Here is a 15,232-nt window from a genome sequence, read left to right as displayed (position 1 = left end):
TGAAAGAGTGAGGTTCCTAAAGGATATATACTTATTCATTCGTCTATTTTCTTCTTATTCCTTAGTCATCCAGTTTGGGATGGTGACTCTGTTTGTGGCTTCCTTCCCCTTGGCCCCACTGTTTGCCCTGCTGAATAACATCATTGAGATCCGTCTGGATGCCAAGAAGTTTGTCATGGCAGTGCGCAGGCCTGTTGCAGTCAGAGCCAAAGATATTGGTGGGTGTCCACTACTTCAAATACTGGAAAGATCATCATCAGTTCTTGCTCTAATTTGTCTTTAAGATGTGGAGTTGCATTCTGACTAAGGCTTAACTTGGTTGCTAGAACATAGCTTTTAGAGTCAAATGCAACTCTCTCACACTCACACAAATAAACAAATCAGATCATATTTATTTACATTGGTATGTCTACTACTACTACTACTACTACTGTTGGCTGCTCCCGTTAGGGGTCGCCACAGTGGATCATCTGTTTCCATCTCTTCCTGTTCTCTGCATCTTCTTCTGTCATGCCAGCCCACCTGCATGTCCTCCCTCACCACATCCATAAACCTCCTCTTTGGTCTTCCTCTTTTCCTCTTCCCTGGCAGCTCCATATTCAGCATCCTTCTCCCAATATACCCAGCATCTCTCCTCCACACATGTCCAAACCATCTCAATCTTGCCTCTCTTGCTTTGTCTCCAAACCGTCCAACCTGAGCTGTCCCTCTAATATACTCATTCCTAAGCATGTCCTTCTTCATCACTCCCAATGAAAATCTCAGCATCTTCATCTCTGCCACCTCCAGCTCCACCTCCTGTCTTTTCGTCAGTGCCACTGTCTCCAAACCATATAACATAGCTGGTCTCACTACCATCTTGTAAACCTTCCCTTTAACTTTTGCTGGTACCCTTCTGTCCCAAATCACTCCTGACACTCTTCTCCACCCGCTCCACCCTGCCTTCATTCTCTTCCTCACCTCTCTTCTGCACTCCCCGTTACTTTGAACAATTCACCTCAAGTATTTAAACTCATAAAACGCATTTAAACTCATTGTTGTCATTGGCCTCCAGTGGGGAAATGCTGAAATCACCTCCTGTAGGTATCCTGACGCTGTTTTGACCATAGCTTCTCTTCGGTACAGGTATCTGGTACAACCTGTTACGAGGCCTCAGCAAGGTCGCCGTCATTGTCAATGTAAGTCTCATTGCCTTCTGTTCTTTGTATCACTTTACTATTACTACCAACACATGGAGAGGCGAAATGAAGGCTCCCAAATATAGCTGAGTTCTGATGACTCTGATGAAAGAAAGCCTGGTCCTAATAGGTCAAGCCAGATCTCCCAGGTTGGACTAGAGTCCTGAAATCAAGTAGTGACCTTCCTAACATTTCACTTTGAAGAAGATTCTTTAGCGATGATGGTACCAATGACTCTCCATTCCCTGGGCCAACCTAAGCAGTACCTGCCTTTAACAGTTCAGAAAATTTTTAAGTCTAGAAGTATCTGTAGCAACCATACAGGGTACATTTCTTAACATATTTCTTTGGATAATGTTTTCACCTCAATTGTGTCACCTTAGAAGTAAACGTAAAGTCTTACAGTTTATTTCTATAGCTGTAAGACACAGCTGTGGTCTCAGACGGTTGACATTTGCATCGTGAAAAACAGGTAGATACAATAAATGACGATGGACTACACCCTCAGTCCTCGAACTCTTGATTCGAATGGGGAACAACTCACCAAAAAATCTTCTGTTCAGGTAGGGCATATTGTATGTTAGCAAACAGCAACCATGCACCAGTTTGGATGAGGTAGTCACTGCATTATTAAAACACCAACACATAATGCTACATTTAGCTTTGAGCCCATTAGGATGCAACAACAGCTTTTAAAAGATGGACGTAGTCCAGGCTGATGATGGGAACTGGGCTTGAGAGAAAGACCTGGTGTCCTGGAAATCAGTGTAGCAAGAAACTGTGTGTGAAGATCCCCGACCACAACGTGCTTCTTTTGGTATTGTTTGACTCAACATGATATATGATCTCAGACACATGAAGTTTGGTTCAAGTTTGGATTTTCAAATTTTAATTAAACTTTGTGAAAAAAAAAGATACAGAACTGCCGCTCCCCGGATTCTCCTAAAATTGCAAATATTTGCATTAAAATGAGTTTTAGATCAATCGCACAAAAAAAAGGTTATAATAAGATCTATCTAAAATAACCATGGACGGTCACCATGACGGTCTCATAATTTGTGCACATCTATTTATGACGTGTGTTGGTTTTGGCATGTGACTATTTATGATGTGTGTTGGTCATGTCATGTGACTTTATGACATGTGTTTGTCGCGTCATGTGACTATGACGTGTGTTGGTCGCGCCACGTCACTTTATAACGTGTTGGTCGTGTCATGTGACTATTTATGACGTGTGTTGGTCGTGTTATGTGACTATTTATGACGTGTATTGGTCATGTCATGAGACTATTTATGACGTGTGTTGGTCGTGTCATGTGACTATGACGTGTGTTGGTCGTGTCATGTGACTATGACGTGTGTTGGTCGCGTCATGTGACTATTTATGACGTGTGTTGGTCGTGTCATGTGACTATGATGTGTGCTGGTCGTGTCATGTGACTATGACGTGTGTTGGTCGTGTCGTGACTATGTATGACGGTGTGTTGTCGCGTCACGTGACTATTTATGATGGGTGTTGGTCGTGACATGTGACTATTTATGGCATGTGTTGGTCGTGTCACGTGACTATTTATGATTTGTGTTGGTCGCATCATGTGACTACGACGTGTGTTGGTCATGTCATGTGACTATTTATGGTGTGTGTTGGTCGCGTCATCTGACTATTCATGATGTGTGTTGGTTGTGGCATGTGACTATTTATGATGTGTGTGGTCAGGTCATGTGACTTTATGACGTGTGTTTGTCGCGTCATGTGACTATGACGTGTGTGGTCGTGTCATGTGACTATTTATGATGGGTGTTGGTCTTGTCATGTGAATATTTATTACGTGTGTTGGTTGTGTCACGTGACTATTTATGACGTGTGTTGGTTGTGTCACGTGACTATTAATGATGTTTGTTGGTCGTGTCATGTGACTATTTATGATGTGTGCTGGTTGTGTCACATGACTATTAATGACGTTTGTTGGTCGTGTCATGTGACTATTTATGACATGTGTTGGTTGTGTCATGTGACTATTTATGGCGTGTGTTGGTTGTGTCATGTGACTATTGCATGTGTCGGTCGTGTCACCTGACTATTTATGATGTGTGTTGGTCGCGTCATGTGACTATTTGTCACGGGTGTTGGTCGTGTCAAGTGACTATGACGGGTGTTGGTCGTGTCATGTGACTATTTATGACGTGTGGTGGGCGTGTCATGTGACTATTTATGACATGTTGGTCATGTCATGTGACTACTTATGACTTGTATTGGTCGCGTCATGGGACTATTTATGATGCGTGTTGGTCGCGTCATGTGATTATTTATCACGGTTGTTGGTTGCGTCATGTGACTATTTATGACAGGTGTTGGTCGTGTCATGTGACTATGTATGACGTGTGTTGGTCGCATCACGTGACTATTTATTATGGGTGTTGGTCGTGACATGTGACTATTAATGATGTGTGTTGGTCGTGTTATGTGACTACTTATGACGTGTATTGGTAATGTCATGAGACTATTTATGACATGTTGGTCATGTCATGTGACTACTTATGACTTGTATTGGTCGCGTCATGGGACTATTTATGATGCGTGTTGGTCGCGTCATGTGATTATTTATCACGGTTGTTGGTTGCGTCATGTGACTATTTATGACAGGTGTTGGTCGTGTCAAGTGACTATTTATGACATGTTGGTCATGTCATGTGACTACTTATGACTTGTATTGGTCATCATGTGACTATGACGTGTGTTGGTCGTGCCACGTCACTTTATGACGTGTTGGTCGCGTCATGTGACTATTCATGACGTGTGTTGGTCGTGTTATGTGACTATTTATGACGTGTATTGGTCATGTCATGAGACTATTTATGACACGTGTTGGTCATGTCATATGACTACTTATGACTTGTATTGGTCGCATCATGGGACTATATATGACGCGTGTTGGTCGCGTCATGTGACTATTTATGACACGTGTTGGTCGCGTCATGTGACTATTTATGACGTGTTGGTCGTGTCATGTGACTATGATGTGTTGGTCGTGTCATGTGACTATTTTTGACGTGTGTTGGTCGTGTCATGTGACTATGTATGACGTGTGTTGGTCGCATCACGTGACTATTTATTACGGGTGTTGGTCGTGACATGTGACTATTAATGATGTGTGTTGGTCGTGTTATGTGACTACTTATGACGTGTGTTGGTAATGTCATGAGACTATTTATGACACATGTTGGTCATGTCATGTGACTACTTATGACTTGTATTGGTCGCGTCATGGGACTATTTATGACGCGTGTTGGTCGCGTCATGTGATTATTTATCACAGGTGTTGGTCGTGTCAAGTGACTATTTATCATGGGTGTTGGTCGTGTCAAGTGACTATTTATGACGTGTGTTGGTCGCGTCATTTGAATATTTATTACGTTTGTTGGTTGCGTCATGTGACTATTTATGATGCGTGTTGGTCGTGTCATGTGACTATTTATGACATGTTGGTCATGTCATGTGACTACTTATGACTTGTATTGGTCATCATGTGACTATGACGTGTGTTGGTCATGTCATGAGACTATTTATGACACATGTTGGTCATGTCATATGACTACTTATGACTTGTATTGGTCGCGTCATGGGACTATTTATGACGCGTGTTGGTCGCGTCGTGTGACTATTTATGACGTGTTGGTCGCGTCATGTGACTATTTATGACATGTGTTGGTCGTGTCATGTGACTATGATGTGTGTTGGTCGTGTCATGTGACTATTTATGACGTGTTGGTTGTGTCATGTGACTATTTATGACGTGTTGGTCGTGTCATGTGACTATTTATGACGTGTGTAGGTGGCCTCATTTCCTTCGTGAAGTTCGTTGCTGTGTCGTAGAAACACGCTAGCGTCCTTCAGGGGAGAGAAATAGTCTAGACTTGATGTGTGATTATATCCAACGTGTGGTTACAGACGCCGTTACAGGCGCACCATGACTACCACCGAGGCGCTGCAGTATTTACAGGCGTAGGACAGTGGCCATTGTAAATTGTTTGAAAATAGTATTAAAGTTGTTAATTTTGGTGTCAGTTAGTTTCATAACAGACACACTGACATATGTAATGCATTAATATCTGTCTTGACAGATTATAGCGTTTAAAAAGCGGCGGTCCTGTTGACCGCCCATGGCGGTTGTAGGTAGGAGTGGTGTAAAGCACATCAGCAGTAATGTGTGTGGGGACCTTTCGGCCTCGTGGAGCTCAGTAGATGAAACCAGTAGTGATCATGGTTTCGTATTTGACCACTCTTTTTTAACCTAACCCACATTTGATCGCAGTTGCAGTGGTTAAAGTCGGTATGTTGTGTCTTACCTGCCAGGCCTTTGTCATCTCCTTCACCTCTGACTTCATTCCACGACTTGTCTACCAATACATGTACAGCCCTGATGGCTCCATGCATGGCTTTGTCAGTCACACCCTCTCCTACTTCAATGTCAGTGACTTCCCAGAAGCAAAAGGCCCCCTGCAGCCCATGCACCTTGGCTATACGGTGGACATATGCAGGTAAGATCTGGTACCCTGCAGGTCCATGAGGAGTCTGCAATCAGGAGAATGTATTTGTCATTTTATTCATGCACATGAAATGAAACGACATCTCATTTCCCCCAGCCCACAGCAGTGCAACACAAAGACAAAAACACATATCCGAACTACAAGAACACACATAGCCAAACTACAAAAACTACAAAAACACATATAGTCAACATATTGAAAAAAAGAAAATTATTAAAAAACTTGTTAAAAAATTATATGTATGTAGTATATATATATATATGTGTGTGTGTGTGTGTGTGTATATATATATATACACTACCGTTCAAAAGTTTGGGATCACCCAAACAATTTTGTGTTTTCCATGAAAAGTCACACTTATTCACCACCATATGTTGTGAAATGAATAGAAAATAGAGTCAAGACATTGACAAGGTTAGAAATAATGATTTGTATTTGAAATAAGATTTTTTTTACATCAAACTTTGCTTTCGTCAAAGAATCCTCCATTTGCAGCAATTACAGCATTGCAGACCTTTGGCATTCTAGCTGTTAATTTGTTGAGGTAATCTGGAGAAATTGCACCCCACGCTTCCAGAAGCAGCTCCCACAAGTTGGATTGGTTGGATGGGCACTTCTTTGAGCAGATTGAGTTTCTGGAGCATCATATTTGTGGGGTCAAATATGGTTAGAGCACAAACAGGCTCTAACCAGAGTAGAAAAAGAAGTGGGAGGCCGCGTTGCACAACTGAGCAAGAAGATAAGTACATTAGAGTCTCTAGTTTGAGAAACAGACGCCTCACAGGTCCCCAACTGGCATCTTCATTAAATAGTACCTGTTAGAGCCTGTTTGTGCTGTCCTCTGAAGGGAGTAGTACACACCGGTGTAGGAAATCTTCAATTTCTTAGCAATTTCTCGCATGGAATAGCCTTCATTTCTAAGAACAAGAATAGACTGTCGAGTTTCAGATGAAAGTTCTCTTTTTCTGGCCATTTTGAGCGTTTAATTGACCCCACAAATGTGATGCTCCAGAAACTCAATCTGCTCAAAGAAGTGCCCATCCAACCAATCCAACTTGTGGGAGCTGCTTCTGGAAGCGTGGGGTGCAATTTCTCCAGATTACCTCAACAAATTAACAGCTAGAATGCCAAAGGTCTGCAATGCTGTAATTGCTGCAAATGGAGGATTCTTTGACGAAAGCAAAGTTTGATGTAAAAAAAATCTTATTTCAAATACAAATCATTATTTCTAACCTTGTCAATGTCTTGACTCTATTTTCTATTCATTTCACAACATATGGTGGTGAATAAGTGTGACTTTTCATGGAAAACACGAAATTGTTTGGGTGATCCCAAACTTTTGAACGGTAGTGTATATATATCAACTCCCATCAACTCCAATATTTTTATAATGTGTGTGTGTGTGTGGTGTTAGTGTGTGTGTGTGTGTGTGTGTGTTAGTTAGTTAGTTAGTTAGTGTAGATAGCGGGACCGAAAACTAAAGTACCTATGATCCTAATTCTTTTTGGAGGTGGTAGGTATTGTTCCAGAGAGTAAGGGAAAAATCTCAAAAAATTAAAATTATGCATAATTATGCATAAATTTGCATTTTTCTAAACATGGCTAAAAACCACTTTTCTCGGCATTTCAGATGATTCTGAGCATCTTTGATTTAATCACCTGTATAACTTTTTTTTCTGGGACTTAGAAATGTTTTGGCATTATGCAAAATATGCATTTTTGCAAAAATGCACTTATGATCCTAATATTTTTTTGGAGGTGGTAGGTATTGTTCCAGAGAGGACCAGAAAAATAGCAGAAAATTAAAATGATTATGCATAATTATGCATAATTATGCAAAATATGCATTTTCTAAAAATGGCTAAAAACCACTTTTCTCGGCATTTCAGATGATTCCAAGCATTTGGGGGGAGGGAGTTGGAGTGGGGGGGGGGTTTAGGGGCAGGGGGAAGGCGGTTAGCCGGCAGGATGAAGAGGAGGGAGATTTAGACGGGAGGATAACCAAACCGCTACATTGTAGCAGGATTCTTCTAGTATATATATATATATATATATATATATATATAGCCATTATCCAAACTGCTTATCCTGCTCAGGGTCGCTGGGATGCTGGAGCCTATCCCAGCAGTCATTGGGCGACAGGCAGGGAGACACCCTGGACAGGCCGCCAGACTATCACAGGGCCATATTATATACAGTGCGTCTGGAAAGTATTCACACCCCTTCACTTTCCCCACATTGTGTTATGTTACAGCCTTATCCTAAAAAGGATTAAATTCCCTTTTTTTCTCATCAATCTACACACCATACCCCATAATGACAAAGTGAAAAAGGTTTTGAGGAAATTTTTGCAAATTTATTAAAAAATAAAAAACTGAATATTGCATGTACATAAGTATTCACACCCTTTACTCAGTACTTGGTTGAGGCACCCTTGGCAGCGATTACAGCCTCAAGTCTTCTTGGGTATGAAGCTACAAGCTTGGCCCACCTATATTTGGGGTGTTTCTCCCATTCTTCTCTGCAGATCCTCTCCAGCTCTGTAAGGTTAGATGGGGAACGTGGCTGCACAGCTATTTTCAGGTCTTTCCAGAGATGTTCAATGGGTTTCAAGTCTGGGCTCTGGCTGGGCCACTCAAGGACATTCACAGACTTGTCCCGAAGCCACTCCTTCGTTGTCTTGGCTGTGTGCTTAGGGTCGTTGTCGTGTTGAAAGGTAAACCTTCGCCCCAGTCTGAGGTCCTGAGCGCTCTGGAGCAGGTTTTCATCAAGGATCTCTCTGTACTTTGCTCCATTCATCTTTCCCTCGATCCTGACTAGTCTCCCAGTTCCTGCCGCTGAAAAACATCCCCACAACATGATGCTGCCACCACCATGCTTCGCTGTAGGGATGGTATTAGCAAGGTGATGAGAGGTGCCTGGTTTCCTCCAGCCGTGACGTTTGGCATTCAGGCCAAAGAGTTCAATCTTGGTTTCATCAGACCAGAGAATCTTGTTTCTCATGGTCTGAGAGTCCTTTAGGTGCTTTCTGGCAAACTCCAAGCAGGCTGTCATGTGCCTTTTACTGAGCAGAGGCTTCTGTCTGGCCACTCTACCATAAAGGCCTGATTGGTGGAGTGCTGCAGAGATGGTTGTCCTTCTGGAAGGTTCTCCCATCTCCACAGAGGAACGCTGGAGCTCTGTCAGAGTGACCATCGGGTTCTTGGTCACCTCCCTGACCAAGGCCCTTCTCCCCCGATTGCTCAGTTTGGCTGGGCGGCCAGCTCTAGGAAGAGTCCAGGTGGATCCAAACTTCTTCCATTTACGAATGATGGAGACCACTGTGCTCTTCGGGACCTTCAAACCTGTAGAAATTGTTTTGTAACCTTCCCCAGATCTGTGCCTCGATACAATCCTGTCTCGGAGGTCCACAGACAATTCCTGTGACTTCATGGCTTGGTTTCTGCTCTGACATGCACTGTCAACAGTGGGACCTTATATAGACAGGTGTGTGCCTTTCCAAATCATGTCCAATCCATTGAATTTACTACAGGTGGACTCCAATCAAGATGTAGAAACATCTCAAGGATGATCAGTGGAAACAGGATGAACCTGAGCTCAATTTTGAGTGTCATAGCAAAGGGTGTGAATACTTATGTACATGCAATATTTCAGTTTTTTATTTTTAATACATTTGCAAAAATTTCTACAAAACCTTTTTCACTTTGACATTATGGGGTATTGTGTGTAGATTGATGAGAAAAAAAGGAATTTAATCCATTTTGGAATAAGGCTGTAACGTAACAACATGTGGGGAAAGTGAAGGGGTGTGAATACTTTCCAGATGCGCTGTATATAATATATTGTGGGAGTGCAGGAATGAGGAGACGGAGAGATCGAGTCGAGTCAATTCCGTTTACTCGCCACACAAAACAGCACCGATACAGCACAATGTCTCATGGCAACCAGCTAACCAACCGCTAGCTGCTGCAAACATGGCTCCACCCCGGAAACTCTAAGCAGTGCCTACGTCACCACTCTGAACATCTGCCTTAAAGGAGCAGCAGCCCCTGGTGAATCTACCGTCATTTGTGTATCACCACAATATATTATATATATTTTATATATATATACATATATTAAAAATATTAAAAAAGGTTGTAGTGTTTACAGATAATATTGTGATGAATGTGGTGGCATGAAGGTAATTAATTGTGTCAACCGCATGATTTTTATTTTTCTAGGATTTAACTTTAAAAAGTGACTAAATAAAATTGAAAGAATATGTTCGTGCAGTTTTGAAATGTGTTATCTTGTACCCTCCCTATTTGCCCTCTCTGCAGATATAAAGACTACAGAGAACCTCCTTGGTCCAACACACCATATGAATTATCCAAGGAGTTCTGGGCCATTCTGGCAGCCCGCCTTGCCTTTGTTATTGTCTTTCAGGTGCTACTACATGGCTATTACCCTTAATACAGAACCCATCCTTTACATGTACATGTTATTACCCTTAATACAGAACCCATCCTTTACATGTACATGTTATTACCCTTAATACAGAACCCATCCTTTACATGTACATGTTATTACCCTTAATACAGAACCCATCCTTTACATGTACATGTTATTACCCTTAATACAGAACCCATGCTTTACATGTACATGTTATTACCCATAATATAGAACCCATGCTTCACATGTACATGTTATTACCCTTAATACAGAACCCATCCTTTACCTGTACATGTTATTACCCTTAATACAGAACCCATCCTTTACATGTACATGTTATTACCCTTAATACAGAACCCATGGTTATATGTACATGTTATTAGCCTTAATACAGAACCTTTGTTTATATGTACATGTCATTACCCTTAATACAGAACCCATGCTTTACATGTAAATGTTATTACACTTAATACAGAACCCATACTTTACATGTACGTGTTATTAGCCTTAATACAGAACCCATGCTTTACATGTAAATGTTATTACACTTAATACAGAACCCATGCTTTACATGTACATGTTATTACCCTTAATACAGAACCCATCCTTTACATGTACATGTTATTACCCTTAATACAGAACCCATGGTTATATGTACATGTTATTAGCCTTAATACAGAACCTTTGTTTATATGTACATGTCATTACCCTTAATACAGAACCCATGCTTTACATGTAAATGTTATTACACTTAATACAGAACCCATACTTTACATGTACGTGTTATTAGCCTTAATACAGAACCCATGCTTTACATGTAAATGTTATTACCCTTAATACAGAACCCATGCTTCACATGTACATGTTATTACCCTTAATACAGAACCCATCCTTTACATGTACATGTAATTACCCTTAATACAGAACCCATGCTTTACATGTATACGGTATTACCCTTAATACAGAACCCATCCTTTACATGTACATGTTATTACCCTTAATACAGAACCCATCCTTTACATGTACATGTAATTACCCTTAATACAGAACCCATCCTTTACATGTACACGTAATTACCCTTAATACAGAACCCATCCTTTACATTTACATGTAATTACCCTTAATACAGAACGCATCCTTTACATGTACATGTTATTACCCTTAATACTGAACCCATCCTTTACATGTATATGTTATAACCCTTAATACAGATCCCATGCTTCACCTGTACATGTTATTACCCTTAATACAGACCCCATCCTTTACATGTACATGTTATTATCCTTAATACAGAACCCATCCTTTACCCGTACATGTTATTACCCTTAATACAGAACCCATGTTTATATGTACATGTTATTAGCCTTAATACAGAACCTTTGTTTATATGTACATGTCATTACCCTTAATACAGAACCCATGCTTTACATGTAAATGTTATTACACTTAATACAGAACCCATACTTTACATGTACGTGTTATTACCCTTAATACAGAACCCATGCTTTACATGTAAATGTTATTACACTTAATACAGAACCCATGCTTTACATGTACGTGTTATTACCCTTAATACAGAACCCATGCTTTACATGTAAATGTTATTACACTTAATACAGAACCCATACTTTACATGTACGTGTTATTAGCCTTAATACAGAACCCATGCTTTACATGTAAATGGTATTACACTTAATACAGAACCCATGCTTTACATGTACGTGTTATTAGCCTTAATACAGAACCCATGCTTTACATGTAAATGGTATTACACTTAATACATAACCCATGCTTTACATGTACATGTTATTATCCTTAATACAGAACCCATGCTTTACATGTACATGTTATTACCCTTAATACATAACCCATGCTTTACATGTACATGTTATTATCCTTAATACAGAACCCATCCTTTACCTGTACATGTTTTACCCTTAATACAGAACCCATGCTTTACCTGTACATATTATCCTTAATACAGAACCCGTCCTTTACATGTACATGTTATTACCCTTAATACAGAACCCATGTTTATATGTACATGTTATTATCCTTAATACAGAACCCATGCTTTACATGTACATGTTATTACCCTCAATACAGAACCCATCCTTTACATGTACATGTTATTACCCTTAATACAGAACCCATGCTTTACATGTACATGTTATTACCCTTAATACAGAACCCATGCTTTACATGTACATGTTGTTACCCTTAATACAGAACCCATGCTTTACCTGTACATGTTACTACCCTTAATACAGAACCCATCCTTTACCTGTACATGTAATTATCCTTAATACAGAACCCATCCTTTACATGTACATGTTGTTACCCTTAATACAGAACCCATCCTTTACCTGTACATGTTACTAACCTTAATACAGAACCCATCCTTTACATGTACATGTAATTACCCTTAATACAGAACCCACCCTTTACATGTACATGTTCTTACCCTTAATACAGAACGCATCCTTTACCTGTACATATTATTACCCTTAATACAGAACCCATCCTTTACATGTACATGTTATTACCCTTAATACAGAACCCATGCTTTACCTGTACATGGTATTACCCTTAATATAGAACCCATGTATACATGTACATGTTATTACCCTTAATACAGAACCCATGCTTCACATGTACATGTTATTACCCTTAATACAGAACCCATCCTTTACATATACATGTAATTACCCTTAATACAGAACCCATCCTTTACATGTACATGTAATTACCCTTAATGCAGAACCCATGCTTCACATGTACATGTTATTACCCTTAATACAGAACCCATCCTTTACATGTACATGCAATTACCCTTAATACAGAACCCATCCTTTACATGTACATGCAATTACCCTTAATACAGAACCCATCCTTTACATGTACACGTTATTACCCTTAATACAGAACCCATCCTTTACATGTACATGTTATTACCCTTAATACAGAACCCATCCTTTACATGTACATGCAATTACCCTTAATACAGAACCCATCCTTTACATGTACACGTTATTACCCTTAATACAGAACCCATCCTTTACATGTACATGTAATTACCCTTAATACAGAACCCATCCTTTACATGTACATGTAATTACCCTTAATACAGAACCCATCCTTTACATGTACATGTAATTACCCTTAATACAGAACCCATCCTTTACATGTATACGGTATTACCCTTAATACAGAACCCATCCTTTACATGTACATGTTATTACCCTTAATACAGAACCCATCCTTTACATGTACATGTAATTACCCTTAATACAGAACCCATCCTTTACATGTACACGTAATTACCCTTAATACAGAACCCATCCTTTACATTTACATGTAATTACACTTAATACAGAACGCATCCTTTACATGTACATGTTATTACCCTCAATACTGAACCCATCCTTTACATGTATATGTTATAACCCTTAATACAGATCCCATGCTTCACCTGTACATGTTATTACCCTTAATACAGACCCCATCCTTTACATGTACATGTTATTATCCTTAATACAGAACCCATCCTTTACCCGTACATGTTATTACCCTTAATACAGAACCCATGCTTTACATGTAAATGTTATTACCCTTAATACAGAACCCATCCTTTACCTGTACATATTATTACCCTTAATACAGAACCCATGCTTTACCTGTACATGTTATTACCCTTAGTACAGAACCCATGCTTTACCTGTACATGTTATTACCCTTAATATAGAACCCATGTATACATGTACATGTTATTACCCTTAATACAGAACCCATGCTTTACATGTACATGTCATTACACTTAATACAGAACCCATCCTTTACATGTACATGTTATTACCCTTAATACAGAACCCATGCTTTACATGTACATGTTATTACCCTCAATACATAACCCATCCTTTACCTATACATGTTATTACCCTTAATACATAACCCATGCTTTACATGTACATGTTATTACCCTTAATACAGAACCCATGCTTTACCTGTACATGTTATTATCCTTAATACAGAACCCATGCTTTACATGTACATGTTATTACCCTCAATACAGAACCCATCCTTTTCCTGTATATGTTATAACCCTTAATACAGAACCCATGCTTTACCTGTACATGTTATTACCCTTAATACAGAACCCATCCTTTACATGTACATGTTATTATCCTTAATACAGAACCCATCCTTTACCCGTACATGTTATTACCCTTAATATAGAACCCATTCTTTACCTGTATATGTTATAACCCTTAATACAGAACCCATGCTTTACCTGTACATGTTATTACCCTTAATACAGAACCCATCCTTTACATGTACATGTTATTACCCTTAATACAGAACCCATGCTTTACATCTACATGTTATTACCCCTAATACTGAACCCATCCTTTACCTATACTTGTTATTACCCTTAATACAGAACCCATGCTTTACCTGTACATGTTATTATCCTTAATACAGAACCCTTGCTTCACATGTACATGTTATTACCCTTAATACAGAACCCATCCTTTACCTGTACATGTTTTTACCCTTAATACAGAACCCATGCTTTACATGTACATGTTATTAGCCTTAATACAGAACCCATGCTTTACATGTACATGTTATTACCCTTAATACATAACCCGTGCTTTACATGTACATGTTCTTATCCTTAATACAGAACCCGTGCTTTAAATGTACATGTTATTACCCTTAATACAGAACCCATCCTTTACCTGTACATCTTTTACCCTTAATACAGAACCCATGTTTTACATGTACATGTTATTACCCTTAATACAGAACCCATCCTTTACATGTACATGTAATTACCCTTAATACAGAACCCATGCTTTACCTGTATATGTTATTACCCTTTATACATAACCCATCCTTTAAATGTACATGTTATTACCCTTAATACAGAACCCATCCTTTACATGTACACGTTATTACCCTTAATACATAACCCATCCTTTACATTAACATGTAATTACTCTTAATACAGAACATATGCTTTACCTGTACATGTTATTACCCTTAATACAGAACCCATGCTTCACATG

The 15,232-nt window shown here is 39.5% G+C and overlaps 1 protein-coding gene across 1 annotated transcript in view; it reads left to right on the top strand.

Moving 5' to 3' along the window:
- The window catches only part of ano1a (anoctamin 1, calcium activated chloride channel a), a 159,407-nt gene that overhangs the window by 138,214 nt on the left and 5,961 nt on the right, over positions 1–15,232 (top strand). Inside the window, exons 22-25 of the mRNA XM_056279425.1 lie at positions 66–218; positions 1,126–1,178; positions 5,533–5,717; positions 10,049–10,154. Of these exons, the coding sequence (XP_056135400.1) occupies positions 66–218; positions 1,126–1,178; positions 5,533–5,717; positions 10,049–10,154 (497 nt within the window). The remainder of the gene's footprint in view (positions 1–65; positions 219–1,125; positions 1,179–5,532; positions 5,718–10,048; positions 10,155–15,232) is intronic.

Source organism: Lampris incognitus, chromosome 4 (assembly GCF_029633865.1).
Source record: "Lampris incognitus isolate fLamInc1 chromosome 4, fLamInc1.hap2, whole genome shotgun sequence".
In the NCBI taxonomy this organism is placed as follows: domain Eukaryota; kingdom Metazoa; phylum Chordata; class Actinopteri; order Lampriformes; family Lampridae; genus Lampris; species Lampris incognitus.
The sequence above is the reverse complement of the archived record's forward strand: the minus strand, read 5'-3'. Positions and strand labels throughout refer to the sequence as shown.